The 25,819-nt window shown below is 55.9% G+C and overlaps 1 protein-coding gene across 1 annotated transcript in view; it reads left to right on the top strand.

Moving 5' to 3' along the window:
- CDH22 (cadherin 22) overlaps nt 1-25,819 on the top strand; it is a 71,678-nt gene that overhangs the window by 32,890 nt on the left and 12,969 nt on the right. Inside the window, exons 3-6 of the mRNA XM_056845557.1 lie at nt 12,011-12,178; nt 12,538-12,725; nt 14,147-14,400; nt 19,118-19,254. Coding sequence (XP_056701535.1) covers nt 12,011-12,178; nt 12,538-12,725; nt 14,147-14,400; nt 19,118-19,254 — 747 coding nt within the window. The remainder of the gene's footprint in view (nt 1-12,010; nt 12,179-12,537; nt 12,726-14,146; nt 14,401-19,117; nt 19,255-25,819) is intronic.

The following is a 25,819-nucleotide window of genomic DNA, read 5'->3' as shown; positions in this document are numbered from 1 at the left end:
TGAACCCTAGTGCCCTCCTCGGGCTCTCCCTGCGTGTCTCCTGGGCCTGTGGAAAGCCCGTGCGTCCACCTGCCTTGAGCCCTGCAGGCTCACTTATCGAGAAGATGCAGCTCCAACATAACAATCCACACAACAGAATGGAAACACAATAGGATGGAATAAAAAGGCATAAAAATGATCAATATTAAGACTCGCAATAAAATAAGCAAAGACCCGGGTAGGGGACATAAGAAGAAATCCAAGTGCCAAACAGGGGTTCGAGCGGGGAGACTTCGCCCAGCAAGGGGGGGTCTGATTTCCGTCCCTTTGTTTAAAAAAAAAGAGGGGGGGGTCAAAACATCCCGTGAAATCTCAAAGGAGAAGCCGAGCCCAATAAGACACAGCCAGAGCCCCACCTCCCTCCTGCACTCCACCCCCCCAGCCCCCAGCCCCACTTCTGACTGACGCCTGGGCTTCGGGGATTCTTCAGCAGGTGGGGGGGGGTTTGGGGGGGTTTGCCAGTGAGGGGGAGCCGGGATCCCTCTGGGTCACAGCCAGGGCATAGGACGCCTCCTAGTGCAGAGCTTCTCTTTGTCTGTACTAGGGGAGGGGCAGCGGCTCAGTGGGGGAGCATCTGCCTCGTGTCCCCATGCCCCCCCCCCCAGGATCAGTCCCCAGCAGGTTCGTGTGACAGTCCAGGAGGGAGGAGGGGGGCCTCGGCCTTGTTGTCTCTCCAGCCTTGGTCTTGGAGTGGTCTACCTGAATGCCGGATTCCCTTCTCCCCGAAGGGAGATATGCCAGCCAAGAGCCCCATAGCCTGGCCCGGTGATGATGGGGTGGGGTCCGGGCATTCGGGAGCTCTGGGGCAGGAAGCAGCAGGTGGTCGAGCAATGGACTGTGGGTCTGAGTCTGCTCAGCAGCTGAGTGGAGGCTTTGGCAGCACCCAGCTGGGGGCAAAGGCCAAGGAGACCTTGCCAGGGCCCGTCATGCACCTGGCATGCTGCTCGGCGTGACCGCTCCTTCCTGGGCCGGAGCAGAAGGTTTAATTGCCCATCTCAGCAGCTTAACTCACAGAGGCCTCCTGATCATTAAGGCCATAAAAGGAGCCATAAAATCCGGCACATTCGTTTTTTGTAATATATGGCCTGCAGCGGAGCCGCTGGCTTTCCCTTTTTGACTTTGACCTGCTTTTCTCCTGCCTCACGCACACTGGCCGGGCCCAGTGGATGGGCTGTCTCCGGGGAACCTTCTCTGGGCTGGGCGAGGCTCTTGGACTTCTGCTGACCACACACACACCCGGTCTTCCCAGCCATCCCTCTGCAGAAGACTCGGAGGTGCTGGGTCAGGCGCGGCCAGAGACGGGCAGAGGAGTGGAGGGCTCTCTTGGGGTGGGGTGGGGTGGGGTGTGGAGTTTTGTGGGAGACAAGGGGAAAGGGACCCTGGGCCATGGCGTCCTCCTTTGTGGAGGGCAATCGGCCTGCCTGGGAAAAGAGGGTTTATTTACCGACCTAAAGGGGAAATGAATATTTAATGACCAGAGGGCTTTGGGATTCAGTTTCCTTTTCTGCAGGCGTTGCCTGCCCTTCCCCCACCAAGTCCTCTGGTCCCGTTGTTAAGATTAGGGTGATAGCATTTTACACGCAGGCAGAGCTCCAGGTTGGAAAATACCTGGAGATTTTGGGGGTGGAGCCTGAGGAAGGCATGGTTTGGGGAGGGGAGGGACTTCAGCAGGGCATAATGCCAGAGAGTCCACCCTCCAAAACAGACTAGTAGGTACCGGCTTGTCCCTACCCATCCGTCTGGACTCTTCGGGGGTGGGGGGTATTTCAGCACATGCTTTGGCCAAGAAGTCCCTCTGCCCCTCTTTGGTTCTACCCATAAGAGATCCCTCCCTGCTGGCCGTTGTTCAGACGAATGCGCACGAGTGGTGACGCGAGTCCCTCTCTGTGGCGCTCATGTGCGACCGGTCAGGGCTCATGTGCGACTGGTCAGAGTGCCTGAGACTCTGTCCAGATGGGGGCCCCAGGGGGGCCTTGGTTGCTGGGCCTTGCTCTTCCTGGCTCCGCCTCTGCTCTGCCCTTCCAGCTGTGGAAATGTGGTACATAAGAACATAAGAACGGCCCTGCTGGATCAGACCCAGGCCCATCAAGTCCAGCAGTCTGTTCACACAGTGGCCAACCAGGTGCCTCGAGGAAGCCACTAACAAGACGAGTGCAGCAGCACCATCCTGCCTGTGTTCCACCGCACCCAAAATAATAGGCATGCTCCTCTGATACTAGAGAGAATAGGTATGCAGCATGACCAGTATCCATTCTACCTAATAGCCATGAATACCCCTCTCCTCCATGAATATGTCCACTCCCCTCTTAAAGCCCTCCAAGCTGGCAGCCATCACATCCTGGGGCAGGGAGTTCCACAATTTAACTATGCGTTGTGTGAAAAAATACTTCCTTTTATCTGTTTTGAATCTCTCGCCCTCCAGCTTTAGCAGATGACCCCGTGTTCTAGTATTATGGGAGAGGGAGAAAAATGTCTCCCTGTCCACTCTCTCCAAACCATGCATTACTTTATAGACCTCTATCATGTCTCCCCTCAGCCGCCTTCTTTCCAAGCTAAACAGCCCTAAGCGTCTTAACCGCTCCCCATAGGACAGTTGCTCTAGTCCCCTGATCATTTTGGTTGCTCTTTTCTGCACCTTCTCAAGCTCCGTAATATCCTTTTTTAGGTGTGGTGACCAGAAACTGTACACAGTATTCCAAGTGTGGTCTCACCATAGATTTGAACAAGGGCAGTAGGATATCAGCAGTTTTATTCTCTATTCCTCGTCTAATTATGGCCAGCATGGAATTTGCCTTTTTTACAGCAGCCGCACACTGGGTTGAGGGGGGGGGGGATTCTGATGAACAGTGATGCTCTGCGTGACCGGGTTGCTTTGCATGCAGGCCCACAGGGAAGGCGGGCTGTTATGGGCCTGCACAGTTCTGCCAGGAGAGGTGTAAGGCTGGAAGATAGGTGGGGGTTAGGGTTGCCAACCTCCAGGTACTAGCTGGAGATCTTCTGCTATTACAACTGATCTCCAGCCAGTATAGATCAGTTCACCTGGAGAAAATGGCTGCTTTGGCCATTGGACTCTATGGCATTGAAGTCCCTCCCCTCCCCAAACTCCGCCCTTCTCAGGCTCCACCCCAAAAACCTCTCTCTGGTGCCGAAGAGGGACTTGGCAACCCTAGGGGGCAGTCAGAGAGGGCCTGGACCAAGAGAGGCGGGGTGGGGGTGGCATGGGTCTCATTCTTTCTGGGCTTGGAAAAAGTTAGGCTCCTCCAAGGGACATTTGTGGGAGCAGCCCCAGGACGTCTCCCTTAGAGGAGCCTAACTTTTCCCAAGCCCAGAAAGAGGGGGCGGGCGTGTCTTGTCCTGGCTCTGGGCAGGGGGGCTTGTGCCACCCACGGCCTCCTGCCACTGGCCTGTATCAGAGCTGGGATATTCCGGGCCTGCAGCCTGCTTGGATCCCTGCCGCGGCCGGCGTCCAGCTCCTCATGGCGGCAGCGACAAGCGTCGTTTTCATTATAAAATGCTTCAGACCCCTTTAATTAATGGCGCTGTTTCCGTTCCCCTGAGACGGCGGTTGGCTGTGGCAGACCGGCTGGAAGGTACGGCTCTCTGCTAAGTGCTCCGGGGCTGGGGAGGTGGGGGGGGGGAGGGCGCTGCTGCCTTGGCCTGACTCTTCCCTGGCACTCCGAAAGGAAGGTGCTGCCAATCAAGTCTGACCCGGAGTTCATCTTTCTCCATGTTGGCCTCTCTGACAGGCAGGGCTCTCCGGGGTCTTTCCCGGACCACTGCAGCTGGAGGTGGAGGTCAAACCCGGGGCCCTCCGCACGGACCCGCGCGTGCCATTTGCGCATGCGCCATCGCGCTCTCCTCCGACCCAGCTGGGTCTGGACGAGACTTTGTGTTTGGATTGTTCTTTGGCTCTCCGTGGTCTTCTGTTGTCTTGCCAGCTGGGTGGAGGGATGTGTGTGTGGGGGGGACGGGGGACAGGAGGGGGCGATGGTGCCACAATTAGTAGTGTGTGCTCGCATGTGTGTGTGTGTGTGTGGAGGGAGATAAGGTGGGGAAGAGAACAGGCCAGGAAGGGGGATATTTACAGCCGGATGCCCTTTTCTTGTTGTTTTCTGCCAGGATGATGCTGGTGATCGTACCAAGAGCTTCCAGGGTTGTAAAATCTTGCTGTGAAATGCCCGGTCAGCAGCAAGAAAATCAGCCGCTACTCAGGATGGATTCCTGGATGAGAGGGCTGACCCGGCATGTATCACCCAGAGGGGGGAGGGTGTTCCATGGTGCTCCAACATAGGCCAGCTGGGGTGTGTGCGTGTTACGTCACCGAGGTCTGCAGGGATTCTGTCCCCATACCTCGGTGCCCACCTCCAGGAGAATTCCAGTTTTGAGTTTGCGTGCCTCGCGTTAGGCCTGCTGAGATGGTTGGCATTCTGTGGGAGTTGTGCCCACTCTGCTGCCAAACCATCTCCCAGCCTGAGCTGATGGAGTTGGTCTCGGGGGCAATGTTGAAGCCCCCAAGGCTGGTTGTCCTGGGGGCCTTCAACATTCATGCTGAGGCTGTCTCATCAGGCGTGGGTCAGGATTCCCTGGCCTCCATGACATCCATAGAGGGGCCATGGCTCAGTGGTGGAACAGCTGTTTGGCGTGAAGAAGGTCCCAGGTTCAATTCCCGGCATCTCCTGTTAAAGGGATCAGGTGATGTAAAGACCTCAGCCTGAGACCCTGGAGAGCTGCTGCCAGTCTGAGTAGACAATACTGACCTTATTGTCGAAGGCTTTCACGGTCAGAGTTCATTGGTTCTTGTAGGTTATCCGGGCTGTGTAACCGTGGTCTTGGAATTTTCTTTCCTGACGTTTCGCCAGCAACTGTGGCAGGCATCTTCAGAGTAGTAACACTGAAGGACAGTGTCTCTCAGTGTCAAGGGTGTAGGAAGAGTAATATATAGTCAGAAAGGGGTTGGGTTTGAGCTGAGTATTGTCCTGCAAAAGTATTGTCCTGTAAGTATCAAGATAATGTGCTAATGAGGGTATGGTATGTTAATATGGAACCATTGTATCCTGAAGTGATCTGTTAATGTGTGTAATCCAAAACTAATCTGTATGGCTATTGTTGAATGTTGTCTTTGTCTGGAGGTTTTTCAGGGCAGGAAGCCAAGCCTTATTCATTCTTAAACTCTCCTCTTTTCTGTTAAAGTTGTGCTGATGTTTGTGAATTTCAATGGCTTCTCTGTGCAATCTGACAAAATAGTTGGTAGAATTGTCCAGTCTTTCAGTGTCTTGGAATAAGACCCTGTGTCCTGTTTGTGTCAGTCCATGTTCAGCCACTGCTGATTTCTCAGGTTGGCCAAGTCTGCAGTATCTTTCATGTTCTTTTATCCTTGTTTGTATGCTGCGTTTTGTGGTCCCGATGTAAACTTCTCCACAGCTGCAAGGTATACGATATACTCCTGCAGAGGTGAGGGGGTCTCTTTTGTCTTTTGCTGATCGTAGCATTTGTTGTATTTTCTTGGTGGGTTTAAACACTGTTTGTAGGTTATGTTTTTTCAAAAGTTTCTCCATCCTATCAGTGACTCCTTTAATAAATGGCAAGAATACCTTTCCTATGGGAGACTGTTTTTCTTGAGTTTTCTGATTTTTGTTTGGTTTAATGGCCCTTCTGATTTCATTCTTGGAGTAGCCGTTTGCTAGCAGTGCGTGATTTAGATGATTAGTTTCTTCCTTGAGAAACTGTGGTTCACAGATCCGTCTTGCACGGTCCATTAATGTTTTGATTATTCCTCTTTTCTGTCGGGGGTGGTGGTTGGAGTTTTTGTGTAAGTAGCGATCTGTGTGAGTTGGTTTCCGGTAGACCTTGTGACCTAACTGAAGGTTTGATTTACGGATGACAAGGGTATCAAGAAATGGGAGTTTACCCTCAATTTCACAAACATCAGCACAACTTTAACAGAAAAGAGGAGAGTTTAAGAATGAATAAGGCTTGGCTTCCTGCCCTGAAAAACCTCCAGACAAAGACAACATTCAACAATAGCCATACAGATTAGTTTTGGATTACACACATTAACAGATCACTTCAGGATACAATGGTTCCATATTAACATACCATACCCTCATTAGCACATTATCTTGATACTTACAGGACAATACTTTTGCAGGACAATACTCAGCTCAAACCCAACCCCTTTCTGACTATATATTACTCTTCCTACACCCTTGACACGGAGAGACACTGTCCTTCAGTGTTACTACTCTGAAGATGCCTGCCACAGTTGCTGGCGAAACGTCAGGAAAGAAAATTCCAAGACCACGGTTACACAGCCCGGATAACCTACAAGAACCAATACTGACCTTGATGTACCAATGATCTGATTCAGTAGAAGGCAGCTTCATGTGTCCAGGTTCATGGGAAAAGGTTGTGGCTCAGTGGCAGAGCATCTTGTCATGCAGAAGGTCCCAAGTTCAATCCCTGGCATCTTCGTTTAAAAGTTGGGCAATACGTGATGGGAAAGACACGTGAAGCTGCCTTATACTGAATCAGACCCTTGGTCCATCAAAGTCAGTACTGTTTACTCAGACTGCCAGGGTCTCAGGCAGAGGTCTTTCCCATCACCTACTTGCCTAGGACGTGGACAGGATCCTTGGAGGGTTGAGGCCTCCCACCTGCTTGCGTGCCCCTTGCCCTGCCCTGCTGCTTAAATGTCTGGGTCCAGAGTCGGAGATGGAAGGGTCACTCAGAGAGGGTCACTGAAGCCTTGAAAACGGATGTGGTGTGTTCACTACTGATGAGATCTGCCCTTGACCCAGGAGATTCGCACCAACTCTCCAGCATTCGCCAGCAAAGTGACTGAATGGGTGGAGGCTGGACGACTCCAGGGTTGCCTGGCTGACGCAAACTCTCTGGATCCTTCCCAGTCTCGCTTCAGGCCTGGTCATGGGACTGAAGCAGCCTTGGCCACCCTGGCAGATGGCCAGTGCCAGGAGACAGACGGGCCCCCGCACACGAATGACTCTCCTGGACCCCCCAGAGTCTTTCTGTACCATTGCTCCTGGTATCCTTCTGGGCCACCTTTTGGAGTTGGGACTTGGAGGGGTGGCTTTGCGGGGCTTTTGGTCCTACCTGGAAAGTGGGTGTCAGAAGGGGGTGCTGGGTGGGGGGTGCAGCTGTGCTCCTTGGCCTCCGCAGTCCCACAGGGTTCCGTCTTGTCCCCCCATCCTCTGTAACATCTACATAAAACCTACTGGGTGAGGCCATCTGGAGATTTGGGCCGTTCGGTCACCAGTGTGCGGGCGACACTTATCGGTATCTCGGTCCAGCTGGTTGCAGGGAGCCTGAGGAACCCTGAACCCCGGAGGCAGGCTTGGCCTGGATGAGGGCTTGACGAAGCTCAGTCCCTACAAGATGGAAGTGCCAGTGGTGGGTGGAAGGGCCGGCCTGGAGTTTGAGAAATCTCCTGCTCTGGGTGGGGCTGTGTTGCCACTGAAGGGGCAGGCCCAGAGCTTGGGGGCTGCTGCTGCTGGACGGGGCCACCCTGCTGGCTGGCGGCTCCAGAGTCTGTGTTGGGCTCTAGCCAGGAGCCCACACAAGTGATTCTCAGAGCCACTGTGGGGCCGTGTGCAGCCAGCCTGGCACCGTGCCTGCTTTGCGTGCGTGACCTGCTGCCGCTGGTCCTGCAGAGTTGCAGCAGGTCTTGGGAGTGGGGGTGGGGTGGGCTTCAGGCCTGGCTTGGCATCCTGCCTGGCGAAGGCCTGGTGGTTATTTAGGGAGCTGCTGGCAAGGGTCTCCCTTGCAGGCTTAGGTGGGGGGGAGGGGTCTCTGGTGCTTCTGGAGCATCGGTAGCCTGTGCCTCTGCAGCGCCGGCCCTCCCCGGCCTCTCTGGTCCTCCTGGGCTGCTGAGCCGGGCTCCTTGGGCTCTTCCCCTGAACCCCTGATACATGTGGGCTGGGGGGGAGGGGAGCCCCCTGCATCAGCTCCAGGATCAGCTCCCCATCTGCAGGTGGATCAAGACCCGGCAGTCCGGCCTCGAGCCGCCTCTGCTCTGGGCAGCCATGTGTGAGACAGGCTTGGAGGCCTGGTCAGTTTGCCACAGAAGGGCTCAGTGTGGGGGGGTTGCTTTTTGGAGGTCAGCATTTGCTCAGTGGTGGGTGTCTTGCCTCTGTGCTGCTTTGCAGGATCAGCCCCACCACCCAGAAGGTGATGCCAAGCCATAGAGCGTCTTCTCTGCATTGCTCAAGTCAGCTCCGCTCTGCCTGTTCTCTTCCTTTTGTGGCCAGGCTGTCAGCGGGAGCTTGAGTGGGGAGGCATGAAGTTCTCTGCCTGATCCTGCCCTTTTCAGGGGCCCCCCCGGCACTCAGTGGATCGGTGCAGGGAGAATTTCAACCGCTCCTCTGGATGGGAAGACCGCAGCAGGATGCCCCTCTGCACCTCTTTGCCTCCTGGGCAGCCCTCCCCACTGCCCCTCGGGCTGTCTCCTGTGCCCCCCCCCCCCTGTCAGGCTGCTGCTTTCTTCAGGTATGTAGTGGCAGGTATGAATTTGGCCTCACCTGCTTGAACATTCAGGGCAGGTGTTGTGAAATGCTTTGCAGGAGGCATTCTTCATTGGCGGCATTGACTACCACACGGGGGGGGGGTGAATGGTCAGTGACAGGGCTTTTAAAATGATGGAACTGTTTCGAAAGTGGCCACCAGTGCAGCCTCATCTCTGTGTGTCTGACGAAGGGAGCTCTGACTCTCAAAAACTCAAGACCCCGGAAATCTTGTGGGTCTCTCAGGTGCTGTGTGTGTGTGTGTGTGTTAAGCGCCGTCAAGTCGCTTCTGACTCATGGTGACCCTATGAATCAATGTCTTCCAAAATGTCCTATCTTTGATAGCCTTGCTCAGGTCTTGCAAGCTGAGGGTCGTGGCTTCCTTTATAGAGCCAATCCATCTCTGGTTGGGTCTTCCTCTTTTCCTGCTGCCCTCAACTTTTCCTAGCATGACTGTCTTTTCCAGTGAGTCTTGTTGTCTCATAGTGGGACCAAACTACGACAGCCTCAGTTTAGTCATTAGCCTCAGGTGCTACTGGACTTGAATCTGGCTCCTACTGCAGACCAAGGTGCCCCCAACGCACCTGAAACGGTCATATCTGTTCTGGTTTGTTAGTTCCCTAGTATCCTGTGGGGTAGGCGCGGCTCAGTTACAGTGCCTTGCCTGAAGCCACCCAGAGAACTAACCCCGGGGGAGGGGGGGTTCATGCCTAACTTTTCTTGCCCAAGACCAGCCCCTCCCCATCCCTGCGAGGAGCAGCTTAAAGGAAGGTCTGCCCCACAGGCTGGCCCCACCGCCAGGTCTGGCAGCCCCCCTCCCAGGGGCCTGGGACTTCTTTGCTGCCTGCTGGGGGTTGAAAGACGTGTGTGTGTGAAACTCCTGGTGGGCTCTGGGGCTCTGGGGCTGAACAGCTGCTTTGCAGGCTGAAGGCCCTGGTCCCAACCTCCTCTGCTTTCCAGCCACTGGGGACTGTTTGCATTTGGGGGGGAGGGACTGACTTGGAAGTGTCAATGTCAAGGGTTGAGCTAAACGTACAGAATGCCAAAAAATGGAGCAAAGGGAACCTTGGATGAACCATGAGGGAGGGAGCAAAATCAGAAAGGCCGGGGGAGAGAAACCCTTTGTGAATGTCATTGGCATTTGTGCCACTGAGAAGGGAAGGCGGCAGGTGAGGGGGGTGGGCTCGGTTAAGACTGAAGATGGCATTGCAAAGGGCATGTCGGGGGGGGGGGGTTGCCAGCAGGTGGGACAGAAGCAGAACACTGGGGAGGAAGGATGTATCTGGCCAGGGGGCCATATCAGAGCATCTCAGCGGGGAGAGGCCCCACCCCCCACCCCCCTCCCCATGACGGCCTTGCTGGCACTTGGCCTGCCTGCCTCCTTGGCGCGTGCCCCCCCCCCACTCTCCCGTTTCCTCAGGGGGCGTCTGCTATTTATAGAGCCTCAGACGGAGCTCATCCGAGAAATCTGATCGGCTAACAAGCAGCTTGTGCTTCTCTTTGCTGGTAAAACAAACAGCGAGGAAAAATCCTCCGGGTGTCGGGTAGCGCAGCCAAAGGGGAGTTGGCAGGGGAGGGCACCACAGCCCCCCTCCCTCCCTCCCTCTCTGCTTGGCGCTCCCAGGGATTCCCCCCTGGCGTCTCCCCCTTCCCAGCCAGTCAAGGCTCACCGCCCTTACAGCTTTTGGCCCCTGGGAGCGCCACGCGGACCCTGCTCCAGTCGGCCCCTTCCCTGCACGATGCCACTGCCGTGGGGCTGCTGCCCACCTGCGTCCAGCAAAGCCCCCTGGGGAAGGAGGCATGCCAACCATAGGCCTGATGGCCAGCCCCAGCTGAAGGGCAGGGAGGGCAGTCAGTGTGGAAGGGTATGATGGCGAAGCCTTCCCTGACCAGGAAGAGTGGGGGCCGTGGGGGGTGGAGCTGCCCGCTGCTTTCCTTGGCATTTGCTCCTCTGCTGAGGCCTCTGCCCGGCCGCAGGCTGCCCCTCTTTGGCTGCGGCTGTCAGAAGGGTCTGTCTGGGTCTCCCTTTCCCTGGCGCGCACTCTTGTTTAGAAAAGGGCTTCCCCTGGCCTGTTTTGGCGCTTTGAGCAGTGGCGGGCAAGGGGGTATGAGGGAGGGGGCATGAGGCTCAGCCCTGCTTGGTGGAGGGAAGGGGGCCACTTCAAGATCAGCCCAGGACTGGCCGATCCACATGGGCCCGAGTCAGCCTCTTTTCCAAGCCTGGCAAGAAAAACCTTCTTCCGCACGTTGCATACTCAGGGAGTGTGCCATGGTGGAGTCCACGCTAGGGTTGCCAATCTCCAGGTACTAGCTGGAGTTCTCCTGCTATTACAACTGATCTCCAGCCGATAGAGTTCAGTTCACCTGGAGAAAATGGCCACTTTGGCAATTGGACTCTATGGCATCAAAGCCCCTCCCCTCCCAAAACCCTGCCCTCCTCAGGCTCCGCCCTAAATACCTCCTGCCGGTGGCGAAGAGGGACCTGGTAACCCTAGTCCGCACCCACATTCAGCACCCAGGCAGGGCCTTGGCTGCTGGGCCCCGGCCCCCTCGGGGTGCGCCTCGGGCCGGCTTCTGGCTCTGGGAGCTCCTCCTGGGGCTGCTCTCTTGCCAGAGTTGGCTGGAGTGATGGGCGAGGCGCCTGCCCCCTTCCCCCTGCCCTTGGTGTGGGTTGATCAGGCTTTTTTTGGGGGGGGGGTCGTACCACCCATTGGGCCTGTCCTGCTCCATTCCTTACAAGAAACATGATGCTGAGGGGTCTGGAAACCAAGTCCTATGAGGAAAGGTTGAAGGAGCTGGGTATGTTTAGCCTGAAGAGGAGAAGGCTGAGAGGGGATAGTTTAACCATCTTCAAGTACTCGAAGGGCTGTCATACAGAGGAGGGTGCCGAGTTGTTTTCTGTTGCTCAAGAAGGTCGGACCAGAACCAATGGGTTGAAATTAAATCAGAAGAGTTTCCGTCTAGACATTAGGAAGAATTTTCTAACAGTGAGAGCAGTTCCTCAGTGGAACAGGCTTCCTCGGGAGGTGGGGAGCTCTCCTTCCCTGGAGGTTTTTAAGAAGAGGTTAGATGGCCAACTGTCAGCAATGCTGATTCTGTGACCTTAGGCAGATGATGAGAGGGAGGGCATCTTGGCCATCTTCTGGGCATGGAGTAGTGGTCACTGGGTGTGTATAGGGGAGGTAGTTGTGAATATCCTGCATTGTGCAGGGGGTTGGACTAGATGACCCTGGTGGTCCCTTCCAACTCTTATGATTCTATGATGGGGGGAGGGCTCACCTGGCCCTGCCTGCATTCGGAGTGCGTGAGAGCCAGAGGGATTCAGGGAGGGAAGTCAAGGCAGAGGCAGCCTTGCTGGGCATGATGGAAACATCCATTGTGTGTGTGTGGGGGGGGTCTGCCGTAAGGTGCCCCCTCCACTTCGTGCTATAATGGTCTCCCGTGGCCTCTTGCAGGTGTGATCCGGACTGCCGTGGCCAACCTGGACCGGGAGACCCAGGACCGGTACGAGGTGGTCATCCGAGCCACGGATATGGCTGGGCAGCTGGGGGGTCTCTCTGGCTCCACCACAGTGACCATCGTCATCACGGACGTCAACGACAACCCTCCCCGCTTCCCACAGAGTGAGTCTCGGCCTCTGGCCTGGATCGGTGCACTGACTGACCCTCCGGGGGCCTTGGGAAGGGCCCAAGGGATGGCTTGCCCAGGCCAGCGGGGGGGGGGCACGGCTGGCTGCGCCACGGTGCCAAGGAGAGATGCCAGCGGGCGTCCCGTGCCTTGGAAACGAAAGAGAATGGGTCTCTGCAGCCTGTGGAGGGAGGGGGTCCCAGGACCACCACCTCCCTCTGCGTCAGTCCCTTGCCCACCTGCCTCTGCTGGGCAGGAGCACCCTGGAGGGGCACCCACTGCTTACAGTCACTGCCCTCCCCCAGTGCAGATTTCATGCCAGCTCTCCCCGCTCTCTCCCCCATCCCTCGGCCAGAGATGTACCAGTTCAGCATTGCGGAGACGGCCCCTGTGGGCACGCTGGTTGGCAGGGTGAAGGCGGAAGACTCCGACGTGGGGGAGAACACGGACATGACCTACCAGGCCAAGGACGAGGAGGGGCTGGGGACCTTCCGGGTGACCACCGACAGCCACTCCCAGGAAGCTCTGCTCTCCGTGCAAAAGGTGAGCATCTGGGTGGAGCTCTGAATGGGGTCTCCATGAACCCCCCCCCCCAACAGCGAAGGCTGAGAATGCCCGGCTGGGTGCATGGGGGGGGGGGCTTTGATGGACATCTGTATGGCATGTCCCAAAAGGCCCCGGGGCCATTTGCACGTGGCTCATTCCCAAGCACGGCCCTAGCATAAGAACATAAGAAAGGCCCTGCTGGATCAGACCAAGGCCCATCAAGTCCAGCAGTCTGTTCACACAGTGGCCAACCAGGTGCCTCTAGGAAGCCACAAACAAGACAACTGCAGCAGCACCATCCTGTCCCCTGGCCTCTCCCTCTCCACCCCTCCCATCTGTCGGGTTTCCCTTTTATTCGTAGACGGGCAGCCCAGCCAGGAGAAAGCCTGCATGGCAGCCCTCGGCTCTGCAGAAGGGCCATCTTTGGCGAGGGGCCGGCTTCCTCTCCCGGCAGGAGCGCGAGGGCTGTGCAGCCCCTGTGAAAGGGCAGCAGTGCCAATAATCCCAGCGCTGGTCCCTTGCGGAAAATCACTCCTTCCCCCCCCCCCAGGCCTCCACATGCATCCTCCTTTCCTGCTTGGGGACACGGATGCCTGGCAGGGAGGGGGCGCCTACAGGAGGCCCACTGGGCAGCTGTTGGGGTGGGGCATTACAATGCTGCAGCCAAGCAGGTGGGCAGGAGCTAGCACACCGCCGGCCCAGCTTCTCTTGGGCAGCGGGAGACTGCCGTGGGGCGGCTGGGAGTTTGGCTGGAGGCTGGGGCTTTCCTAGTCCACCCCACCCCCTCTTCACAGCCTCAGGAGCGTTCCTCTGAGCCCTGCGGTTTCCTGTTGTAGTAGAACGCACATTTGATGCGTATTCCCTTCCCCAACTCAACTTGTTTCCACAACCAGATCTCAGTTTTTTGAAATCCAGAGAGGATCAGCAACAAAACTGAATTTTGAGCCACTGATTACCTGAGCGTTTGCGGAGGCGAGGGCCCCCTGCCCAAGGAAGGGCCCCAAAATGTCTTCAGCTCTGGGACCTGTGAGGTGGTTTTTTTTGTTGGGTGCAGAGCGCACTGTCTCCGTTGGCGTTCTGAGTCAATCTTGCCTTCCAGGGCTGGCCCCGATGGCCAAGGCAGGACACGATCCCCGAGGGGCCCTGCTGCAGCCTCTGCAGCCCCCCAGGCAGATTTGTAAAGGCTGCTGCTGCCCACCACGATCGGCTGGTCTGCCCCCTGCCCGCCTCCCAGGGGGCCTCTCTGGCTGCAGAGATGCTCTTTGGGCTGCCCTGAGGACACGGAGGCCTCCTTCTGTGCTGGCTCCCTCCCTGGGAGTGGTCTGCTGGGGTGAGGGGTGGGGGGTGGGGGGGTTGGCGGAAGCCTGGGGGCTTGGGAAGCATCTCACCCCCTCACCCCTCCTCTCTGGCCTTTCCAGCCTCTGGACTTTGAAGGCCAGCCAGTGCACACGGTGGTGGTGGAGGCCTTGAACAAGTTCGCGGACCCCCGCTTTGCAGACTTGGGCACTTTCCGGGACCAGGCTATGGTGCGGGTGACAGTGCTGAACGTGGACGAGCCACCCGAGTTCCAGCCCCCCCACGGCCTGATGGAGGTGCCGGAAGACGCGCTGGTCGGCTCCATGGTGGGCGTCGTCACCGCCCGGGACCCCGATGCGGCCAACAGCCCCGTCCGGTAAAGCTGACTTTCCTCGACTCTCTGGGGCACTGGTGGGAGGTGTGGGGGGAGGAGAGGAGAGGGGGTGCTCAGGCATGTCCCTGGCAGCTGCAGGAGAATAAGAAGAGCTGGTTTTTATACCCCACTTTTCTCTACCGTAAGGAATCTCAAAGTGGCTTACAATTGCCTTCCCTTCGCCCCCAAACATAACAGGCACCTTGGCTTTTTGCATTAAATTTTGTTGCTTTTATAAACCAACAAACGTAACATAACAACATACAAACATACACAGTCATCATACTATAGTTTACATTTGTTGAAATTTGTTGAAATTACATCTTAATAATCAGCCTCTTTAAATTACAATGCTCTGTATTTTCATAAGTAAATCCATGCAAAACCTTAACCATTTTTATTCCATTTTTACTTTAATTCTATTCTTAATTCTTTGATATATAATTAAAGAAGATATTCCATTTTTCTTGAAATTCTGGCATTGGTCTATTATGTATCAAAGAAGTTAATTTGGCTACGGTGGCATATTTGTTTAGCTTATTCTTCCATTCAGTTTTTGTGTGTGTGTGTGTGTGTGTTAAGTGCCGTCAAGTCGTCTCTGACTCATGGCGACCCTATGAATCGATGTCCTCCAAAGTGCCCTATTCTTAACAGCCTTGCTCAGATCTTGCAAATTGAAGGCTGTGGCTTCCTTTATTGAGTCCATCCATCTCTTGTTGGGTCTTCCTCTTTTCCTGCTGCCCTCAACTTTTCCTAGCATGATTGTCTTTTCCAGTGTCTCTTGTCGTCTCATAATGTGACCAAAATACGATAGCCTCAGTTTAGTCATTTTAGCCTCTAGGGTCAGTTCAAAAAAACAAATCAGTGGGTTATAGATCAAATCAAGCCTGACCTCCTCAGGCAGGCTGTTCCACAAGGCGGTACCCACCGCAGAGAAGGCACGGGAATGGGCTCTTGCCGGTCTGACCCATTCGGAGGGTGGACCCTTTGGGAGATTTTGCTCAGAAGATCAAAGCTGATGTGGTGGAGCATAGCAGGAAAGAGGGTCCTGCAGACAGGGGCCCCCAAGGCCATTCAGGGCTTTGCAGCTGATAGCCAGAACCTTGCCCTGAACCCCGTAGCTGATTGGCAACCAGTGGGGTGTCTGCAGAACGGGTGTGGCGTGCATGTTCTACTTTGTGCCCGATAGCAGCTGGGCTTGTAGTGTTGCAGAACAGCTGGAGTTCCCATGTTCTCTTTAAGGGCAGTCTCATGTAGAGTGCATTACAATAGGCTAGCCTCGGGGTATCCATCGCAGGGATCCATGTGGCCAGGCCAGTCGAGTCAAGGCAGGGGGTCATCTTCTGGGCTAAATGGAGCTAGCAGAATGGCTTTTTTGCCGCTGCATTAACTTACTTCTCCACTGGATCCAGAATAACCCCCGGCTCTTAACGGAGTCAGCGAGGGTCGGCTGAATGTCCTTTGACAGCATGACCGCCATCTTGTCCAGGTTCCCTTTTGACTGATTCACTCTCAGCTCTTTAACCACAGCGACCACACAGCTGTGCAGGACCTCCATAAGCATCCCCAGGCTATTTGGACAGAGAAACGGGGAGCAGGGTGTCATCGGCATATCGATGCCAGCCTATGCCAAGCCCCAAATAATTTCTCTGAAGGGTTTCACATCAAGGCCAGACAGCATGAGGGATAAGACTGAGCCTAGTGGAATCCTGCAATACAAGTCCCACACCAAGGAAGCCCGCAAACAAGACAACTGCAGCAGCATTATCCTGCCTGTGTTCCACAGCACCTAATATATTAGGCATACTTCTCTGATCCTGGAGAGAAGAGGTATGCCTCATGACTAGTGTCCATTTTGACTAGTAGACAAGGGTAGCCCTCTCCTCCATGAACATGACCTCTCCCCTCTTAAAGCCCTCCAAGTTGGCAGCCATCACCCCATCCTGGGGCAGGGAGTTCCACCATTTAACTATGCATTGTATGTTGCAAGGTTTGGTCCCTGGGTTTGTGTCTCTGTTGGGTGGTCCAGGGTTGTTGGTGAGAGAAGCAATTTTCAGTGTGTGTGGGGGTGTTTCTCTGTAAGCGAGGAAAGGCCTGCTCCCCCCCCCCCCCCCCCAGGCCTGTGAAAGAGAAGAGAACCTTCTTCTCGCGGAGAGGTCATTCATGATGCCTGGAGCCGTTTCAGCCGTGAGCTGCAAGTGACAACCAGTTGTGCCTGTCCAATAGCAGGCTGGCTCTGGGTACCATTCAATGGTGTGTTTGGTGGCTGGACCTTGTGCGGAGCTGCTTCAGCCCCCAGCCCCACCCCAGAGCTCTCTCCTCTGTTCCTTGGGGGGGGGGTCTGCAAGTGCTCCCCACTGAGCAAAGGCACCAGGTCTGGGCAGGGCTTTGCGGGGGACACCTGGGGTTGTTCTGGGGCTGGTATTGGCCCTCCTCTGCCTGGGATCCTCCTTCCCTGGCCTTTCCCCTTGGATTCTGATGATCTCTCAAGGGCATCCTGAATTTGGATCCTGTCCAGGGTGTGATTTGCTGCTCCTTCTGCTAGGTCTTTTCTGTGAATTGGATCCGCCCACCCAGCTCCTTTGTAGGAATAATTAACTTTATTGGACCAGCTCTTTGGTGAAAGATGGAGGGGGGAGCAGGAGGGCTGATCGCTGCATGCAGTATGTTTGTGAGAGAGTGGGACAAAATGGGTTTCCCCCCATGTTGGCTCTTCAGCTGGGGCAGGGGGTGCACCAAGGATGGCCATCTGTCAGCAATGCTGATTCTATGATCTTAGGCAGATGATGAGAGGGAGGGCATCTTGGCCATCTTCTGGACATGGAGTCGGGATCACTGGGGGCATAGGGGAGATAGTTCTGACAGGGGATTGGACTAGATGACCCTGGTGGTCCCTTCCAACTCAACGATTCTATGATTGGTTGGGACAAGCAGAAGTCTGAAGAGAAGTTGGGTGTTTACCCAGTGGGGGAAAGAACAGCTTCTTCCGTGGGGTCATTTCAAGCAGGTTGGATTTGATTTGAATCACAATTTAAATCACTAGTCAGTAAGACTAGATTTAAATCATGGTTTTCTACATAAAAACTGCTGGAGTATCCTACTCAAAAGGTTTCACTTTCATTTTTATCGCTTGCCCCTCCCTCCTCACACTTAGCTCCTTGTGCAGATCTATGCCACTCCAAGCAATCTTCTATTCATTGAATTTCTTGAAATTTAGCCCTTAAGATGAAAGGGGTGGATTCTGTGTACATAGATTTACAAAGAAACAACGGGATTAAGGCCTTTTTGTATGTTTATTTTATAACATTTTTGTTGTGATGAAGAGGCATGTTATCTCTGCAGACACCAATTCACAGTTTTGAGAACTGCAAAACCAGGCATCTGTGATAATATCTTCCAGATAGAAAAAATGCCCAAAATAATTTTACAGAAACCTCTGCAAGAATGTGACATTGTGGACGGATTAATGGAATTAATTTACCAAAAAATGTAAACATTGCATGACTATACAGCCTCGTGCTACATAATTAAAAATTAATCCTTATTTTGGTGGGGAGCACAACAATTTCATGATGAATAACCTTTGGACTATAATGTATATTAAATAGAAAACTATATTTAGATAGATTTTTTCTCAAAAAGCATTTTATTTTGAAAATATCTAATTTACATTAAAAATCTGATTTAAATCAAAACAGCCAATTAAAATGTTTAAAAATCCAATTTAAATTTAATTTTTTTTAAAAAAATCATTGATTTTTATCCACCCTGATTTCAAGTGTGTGTGTGTGGGGGGGGGGAGGTTGGTCCCCTTCTTGCTCCGCTCTGAGTCTCTGGGTGCCCGCTGGTCGTGGGTCTCTTTCCTGGCCTTTGTGATGCTACAGTTGCTGTAGACCGAGGCACAATCCCTCGGGCGCTGTACCTGCACACACCTTGGCTTGTCTGCCACAGGGGAAGAGGGGGAGCTGCTTGTGGGCATCCCTGGCATGATGCCTCACCTCGCGACACGGACGTAAATGGCAGCCGGCCGTCTGCAAGTGCGACCGGAGCGTGGCCTGTCAGATTAGCATGGCTGGCACCAAACCAGCACTGACAAGCTGCAGGGCTGGCCAAAGAGTGCCCTGGGTGAGGCAGCCCAAGGGCATCCGTGTGTGCCAGGCCCCTGGGCAGACTCGGCATCTAACACTTTGTGCCAAGTGCAGTGCCCCCGAGGAGGCCTTGCCCGTGATTTCTTCCTTCTTCCAGAGGAGCCGGTCTCTCCCTCCTCAAGGCTGTGCCTGCTGGGAATGGGTGCGCTGTACGCTGTGAGTCTGCGCATGCTCAGCAAGCCAGTGGGGTGGGGGTCTGGTACCGCCACAGTGGCTGGTTTGTTCTGTATGCTGCCCCCCCCAAGCACCAGACTTCCCCTTTATCTCTGTGCACTCACCTAATATTCACCAAAAGAATATTCAAGGCATATTTTGGAAGCAAGATACATTATGCAAGCCAGGGAGAAGATTCACATTCATGACTGATTTGCATCAGTTTGATGATGGAAATTTGCCACGTTTTAGATTGAGTTATGCGGGGGGGGGGGATGATGATGGGCATAGCCCTGACCCAGCCCTGGGGGTAGCTCATCCCCCGGGTTGCTGTGCTAGGACCCCTCCCCCCCAAGTACCCCACTGCTAGCCCCACCCCGGCAGCCTCTTCACGGCTCTGTTGTTCTTCTGGGACCCAGGTATGCCATCGACCGGAGCTCTGACCTGGAGCACATCTTTGACATCGACCCTGAGATGGGCACCATCGTGACGGGCAAGCTGTTGGACCGGGAGACAGCAGGCTGGCACAACATCACTATCTTGGCCATGGAGGCAGGTGAGACACGGGTAGGGCGGGCAGAGAAGGCCGGGCAGCGCATGGCAGGGGAGACCCACGTCCACTCACTGCATTCCTGAGGAAGGGGCAGGCTGTTGCTGCCTTTGCCGAATGTGAGTCAGGGCTGTGGTGTGTACGTGAGCACTGTGGCTGCCGCCCCAGACGGGCTGTCCAGGAGCTGCGTGTACCTGCTGCACCTGCCTCCTCCATTCAAGGTGCTTGCCTGGCCAGAGAGCGCCGGCCACTCGGCTCCTCCTGCCGCTGCTCTGTGTGCATAAGTGTGTGTGTTCATGTGTGTGGTGTTTGTGTGTGTCTCCCCTGCAAGACGTTCAGCCCCCCACCCCTGCCCTTGTTCGGGGCTAGTTGAGGCACGAAGCGGCAGCATTGGCTTAATCGCTTCTTCCATTGGTGTGAAATGCAGCAGTGGCGGCCTGCAGGCAGGCGGAAAGTGTTAGGAGCGCCTCTCACCTGTGCTGCTAGATCCGGGCCGGCTGCCAGGGAACTGCTGAGCTTCAAGGCGCTGACGAAACCGCTGGTGGGGGTGACTCCCGCGCTCGTTTTTTGGCTCCAGTTTGGGCTCCTGACCACGGAGGATTATTTCCAGGCTTCTACACAGCATCCCCGCCCCTCCTTTCTCTCTGTGCTTTCTCAAGCCACCTTTGATCCTGTGTTACCTGCCAGTGTGCAGCCAAAGCCCGCTTGCTTTCCATCCCGAGAGAGCCCACGTGGTGTAGTGGTTAAGAGTGGTGGTTTGGAGCGGTGGACTCTGATCCGGAGAACCGACTTTGATTCCCCCTCCTCCGCATAAGCAGCAGAGGCTAACCTGATGAACTGGATTTGTTTCCCCACTCCTACACACGAAGCCAGCTGGGTGACCTTGGGCAAGTCACACTCTCTCAGCCCCACCTACCTCACAGGGTGTCTGTTGTGGGAAGGGGAAGGGAAGGTGGCTGTAAGCTGGCATATAAAAAACCAACTCTTCTTCTTCTTCATGCGGAAGGTCAGCTGCGCTTCAAAAGGTGCCGTCCACATCTGTGCCATTTCCCCAGCCACGGTTCCCCCATGGCTGCCATTTCCTCCCCTGTGCCACCAGAGCGGGGGTGGGCTTTTAGAAAAGTCAGTAGCTTGATTGCTATTGTGGTGTAATGTTATAACGATTTATCTGTTGGGTCTCCAAATTCCCAGCTTTCCCTTTTTAAAAAAAGGAATCCTCTAGGCCTTTTCATTACTGAGCTATGCCTTTCCTTTCTACCTCTGCAATGAAAGGGGAGGTGGCTGGGAATTCAGTGACTGAATAGATGGGGCGTTATAACATTACAACTCTATAGCAATTAGCTGTTGCTGATTTTTTTAAACCCCAAAAGGGCCCCCAGTGGCAACTTGCTGAGGAATGGGGCAGGGGAAGGGTGGGGAAACCCACTGTCTGGAAGCCCCATCATTGCTGTGAATTGGCAGCTGCAGAGACATCAGGGCTAGTCTACGGGATCCTTGCTGTGCCCCCCCCCCCCAGTGAAGGTCTTTGGCAGCAGCATGAGGTGGCGGGGGTGGGGGGAGGCAGTGTGTGTGTGGGGGGGCCTTGCTGGAGCTCTCTTCCCACACCTGTTCACATCTGGGAGGGCCCCGCCCACTCGGCCTTGTGGCGGACTTGGTGGAGTTGGGTTTTCTGCTCACAGCCGTTAGATTCTCATTTTGTCGGGAGATGCACCGAAGCGCTTTGACGCTGGCAGAGGGCCGCTTTATTTCATTAACTACCTTGCAAACTTCAGTGCAGAAGTGGCAAGGGGAGGTTGTTGCCATATTCTTAATAAACCAGCTCCTGGAGCTCAGAGGAGAGGCTTTGCCCCCCCCCCACATTCCACAGTGTTTCAGGCGTGGTTCCCGACATGCCTTTCTGCCCTTGGGTTGTGGGGGTGCCTCTGGCTAGGCTGCCCTGCTCGTCCCCCCCCCCAGCTGCCAAAGGGACATTGGGGGTGCATCTGCTACGCTTCACTGTCCTGTTGTGACCCACAACCTGTGCAGACCGGCTGCGTGGGAGGAATGGGGAGAGGGTCAGCCGGTGTTTGGCAGCTCCTGTGTTCGGAGAAGGGGGCCGGGGCTCTGCGTGCCCCAGGTGCCCCTTGGCCCCTGGGCCCTGTTTCTGCCCAGGCCCTGCGAGCGCCACCGTGCTGCCCGGCCCTCCCCCCTATCCCCATCTTGCAGACTCTCCCCGAAGAGGAAAGCCGACAGCTGCCCAGCTGTTCTGCCACACTTCAAACAACGGCGGCGGGAGGAGGCAAGGGGGGGCTGCCCGGTCCCGCTGGCGGCAGCCTTTGATGTCTGCCTCCCTCCCTCCCTCGGCTGGGTCTCTGGGGCAGGCAGACGAGCGGATTTCGGAAAGGGGCCCAAGACGTTTCCTCCCCCGCCTTCCAAGAAAGGAGGGGAGGGGGGAGGACGGAGTGAGCAGAATAAATATTCCCCACAAGAGCAGGTAGAAGTGGGGGGGGGGACCCGGGAGAGCGGGCAGCAGCGTGACGGAGAGTGGAAGGGAAGGGGGGGGATGACACTGGCCAGAGCGGAGGGATCAGGCCCTGGGAGGAGGCAGCAGCCCCCTACCACGTTGGGGCTTGTGGGAGCTCTGCTTGGGCCTGGGGATGGGGGGTGGGTGGGGTGGGCGGGCAGCGGTGCTAGTATGGAGCTGGTGAAAGGGCAGGCCGAGAAGGGGCCGGCCGGCCGGCTGCCTTGGGTGTGCGTGTGCCCATGTGCTGCTCCTGCCCTTCAGAGCCAGGGCCTCCCTTGGGGGCACGCCTGCATGCAGGGGGCCCAGGCCACCAAGTGGGGCGGAAGGGCCGCCACCGCCGCCAGAGCCGTGCTGGCAAATTGGAGGCGACAGGAATCAGAGGGCGCATCTCTCCCCCCAGCAGCTCCCATTTGCAGCCGGGCAGCGGAGAGGCTGTCAGGCGGCATTAGCACGGGCGCGGGCCGGGCCTTGGCATGCCGATGTCTCCCTGTCAGGAAACTCTGACTCATCCATTTCAACTGTCCAGACACTCCTGCCAGTGACATTATCCGGAGCGCTTTGTAATCATGAAATATTAATGGGTGATATTGAATTTAAAGTACCGCTTATGTCTGATTCCTCTACTGGAAAGGGCAATTGTAAAGGTAAGGGCCTCCAACAGTGGCAGCCAGGGAGGGGTCAGCAGCAGCCCCCCCCCCGAGCTCAGGCTGCAAGGAGGCAGGTGGGGGGGGAAGAGCAGAGTCCCTGGCAGTGGGGCGACTCCACCCCCACCCCACATGGCAGTGTTTGGGTCTGCAGGGACCTCCTGCTGGGTGTCTGGCCCGGCAGAACAAGACTCTCCCCACCTGCTTTGCCAAGACTGGGCAGGAGGATCCCAGTCTCACAATGGCACTTCTCCCCCAGCCTGATTTCATCTCTCCCCCCCCCCCCGCTTCAAATCTTCCTGGAGCTGTTGGCATTCACCAGGCACCACAGCTGGGGGGTGGGTGGGAATCCTGCTGCAGAGCTCCCCCAGCTATTCCCGTACCCCACGCCTCCCCGGCAGGGCCCTACCCCTTGTTCTGGGCAGGACCCCGTGGGGCAGCAGCTTCCACTCGCTGGGACCAGCGGTTGTGGAGCAGCTGAGAGTGGTGGAGGGGAGTCACATAGACTGCTGGAGGGGAGGGTGGCACAGAACCACCTCAGGAGCCCTGCCTGGCCAGGGGTGGAGGCAAGATAAATTTTCCTCTTGCCAGCCAGCTGTTTACCTTCCTTGGGCTAATATTAGTGATTCTCTTCCTGTTTTCTTCGGTGCTCATGCAAAATGATGGGCCCTCGACTGCTGTGTCCACTGCCGGTAATGGAGAAGATAAATCTTCCTGGCGCGAGGACGGAGCCGGCTTGAATCAGCCTGGTGCCAGAGCGCTGCTTAATTACCCTTCTGCCACTGAGTTGGCGGGGGGGGGGGGCTGGGCTGGCTGCCCGCTGCTCAAAGCTGGGGTCGCCTCCACCCCCACCCCCTCAGGGGCTTGGAGTGGCCGGACTCCTCCTGCAGAGGACTGCGTTGGGGGACTGGGCTGCACCGAACACTGGCCCGGCTGGGGGGTTTCAGCAGTCCCCCCTTCCACAGGGGTTCTTTGCTGTTGCTGGTTTTCCTTTCCTGCGTCCCCACAGCCCCCACCCGTGGTTTCCCCGGCTCACCTGGATCCTTCCCAAATCTGCTGTGCTGCGAAGATCACCTTGTGGGTGGGAATTTTGGATTCTTCCATCCCGCCCACACTCCCGCCATTTTCTCTGCACCTGCTGCAGTCGTTTCCCCACCACCAACAACAACCAGGGGACTTTTTAGAGGATTTGATCCTGGTGAGGATATACTGATAGTATCGCCAGGTCAATTCCCGGGGAGGGGCAAGGATCATTGAAAAAGACCCCTGGTGGCGTGGGGACAGGGAAATGTGGAGCAATGGGCTGTGGTCGTCTAGAGGAAAGTTTTGCCATGTAGGAAGCCCCTCTCAGTCTCCTCCCCCTCTTGCCCATGAGTCGCTTGGTTGTGGTTCGAGGCCTCTGCCCCCTCCACCTGAGCATCCCTGGTCTCCCAAGGAAAGGTGGGGGGGGGAGATCCAGAGCCTGCTCGTTTCCGGTGCCCTCAAGTCTGGATGCTTTGCCTGGTTGGGGGGGGGGGAGACGCCTGAGGATTGGGGGGGCATGTGGGCGCTGGCCACCCACTGTCTGAATCCTGCAAGGGTTTCCACCCCCCCCATCCGTGTCCTGGGAGTTCTGTGCTGTGGGATCACATGGGGTGCAGCCAGCAGCCAGGAATACCAGGGGGCTGCTTTGAATCCCACCCCATGCACCCTCACCGGCCATTGTGGAAGCCCTCCTTCCAGCCTGGCCTGCCTCTCTTCTAGTGCCTCTTGCATTGCCAAACGCAGCATCTCTTCAGTGTGGTGTAGTGGTTAAGAGCAGTGGTTTGGAGCTGAGGCATCTGATATGGAGCACCGGGTTTGATTCCCCACTCCTCCACATGAGCAGCGGAGGCTAATCTGGAGAACTGGGTTGGTTTCCCCACTCCAGCTGAGTGACCTTGGGCAAGTCACAGCTCTCTTAGAGCTCTCTCAGCCCCACCTACCTCACAGGGTGTCTGCTGTGGGGAGGGGAAGGGAAGGTGATTGTAAGCTGGTTTGAGTCTTCCTTAACTGGTAGAAAAAGTATATAAAAACCAACTCTTCCTCTTCGCAGAATTTTTGGAAGTGCTCCTCTGGCACTCGCCTCCCCCCCCCCCCATGGAACAACTTTCTCACTCAGCGGATCCAGATCTGGAGGCCGTTCCTGTTGCCGGATCTCCCTCAGCAGGGAGCTGCGTGGGGTGGGGGCTTCTGGATTGGACCAGCAGGTGCCAGGCGCAGCCGGGTGCCCCCGCCTTCCCACCTCGCTCTGTGTGTTCCTCCCCCCACCCCTGCAACATGAGCACACACACCCCCTCCCCGCATGGCCTTCTCAGATTAACGGCATCCCAACTCCTGGAGGAAATGCAGAAAAACGGCATGTTTAATTTTAATTTAGGAAAGCGTTTAGGTAGCGGGCTCACTTCCTCGCCGCTGTCAATCACGTTTTCTCAAGGCTGACATCAATTAGCTTAAAAATATTGAATGTAATTTTGCCTGACACAACATATTGCAGCCACTGCAAAATATAATTTATTTTAGAAGAAGAAATAATTAAACTAATTTGCATGTCAGTCAGCCGAGCTGGGATGCGCGGGGCGGGGGGGAGGGAGCTGCCGAGGGAGGTGGCGCTTCCTCTCTGGAAGCCCCCCCCTCAATCCTGCCCACCTGGGCTGGCTCCCAAGTGCCCTTTGGTGATGTCACATTCCTGCCTCTCTTCCCCACAGTGCCGGGCTGTGCACGCCCGTGCGGCTTGTCTCCTGCGGCTGCCCCTCCTCTCCGTGGCAGCAGCCCCAGAGCCAGCCCTGCCCAGGGGTTGAGGTTCCAAAGGGGTCAGACCCTAGAAGAACCCTGCTGGCACTGGACTGTATCTGGGCTCACACAGAGGGCAACCACATGCCCTGGAGGGCCAACTGGCAGGACACAGAGGCCGAGGCCCCTTCCCCTGATGCTGCCTCCCACCACTGGGATTCAGAGGTTGGCTGCCTCTGAACATGGAGGCTCCCTTTAGCCACCCTGGCTGGGGCCCATTGACGGACCTCTCCTCCAGGAATCTCTGCTCGTGGGCATCACTCCCCTGGCAGTGAAAGCCCCCGTTGAATTACCTGTTGAAGAAGAAGGGTTGGTTTTTATAGGCCGACTTTCTCTACCTCTTAAGGAAGAATCAAACTGGCAGACAATCACCTTCCCTTCCCCTCCACACAACAGACTCCCTGTGAGGTAGGTGGGGCTGAGAGAGTATGACTAGCCCAAGGTCACCCAGCTGGCTTCGTGTGGAGGAGTGGGGAAACAAATCCAGTTCACCAGATTAGCTTCCGCCGCTCATGTGGAGGAGTGGGGAATAAAACCCGGTTCTCCAGATCACCACTCCAAACCACTGCTCTTAACCACTACACCACACTGGCTGAGTGAAGGAGCCTTTTTT

Source organism: Euleptes europaea, chromosome 2 (assembly GCF_029931775.1).
Source record: "Euleptes europaea isolate rEulEur1 chromosome 2, rEulEur1.hap1, whole genome shotgun sequence".
NCBI lineage: Eukaryota > Metazoa > Chordata > Lepidosauria > Squamata > Sphaerodactylidae > Euleptes > Euleptes europaea.
Note: the sequence above shows the minus strand (reverse complement) of the source record. Positions and strands in the feature narration are given on the sequence as shown.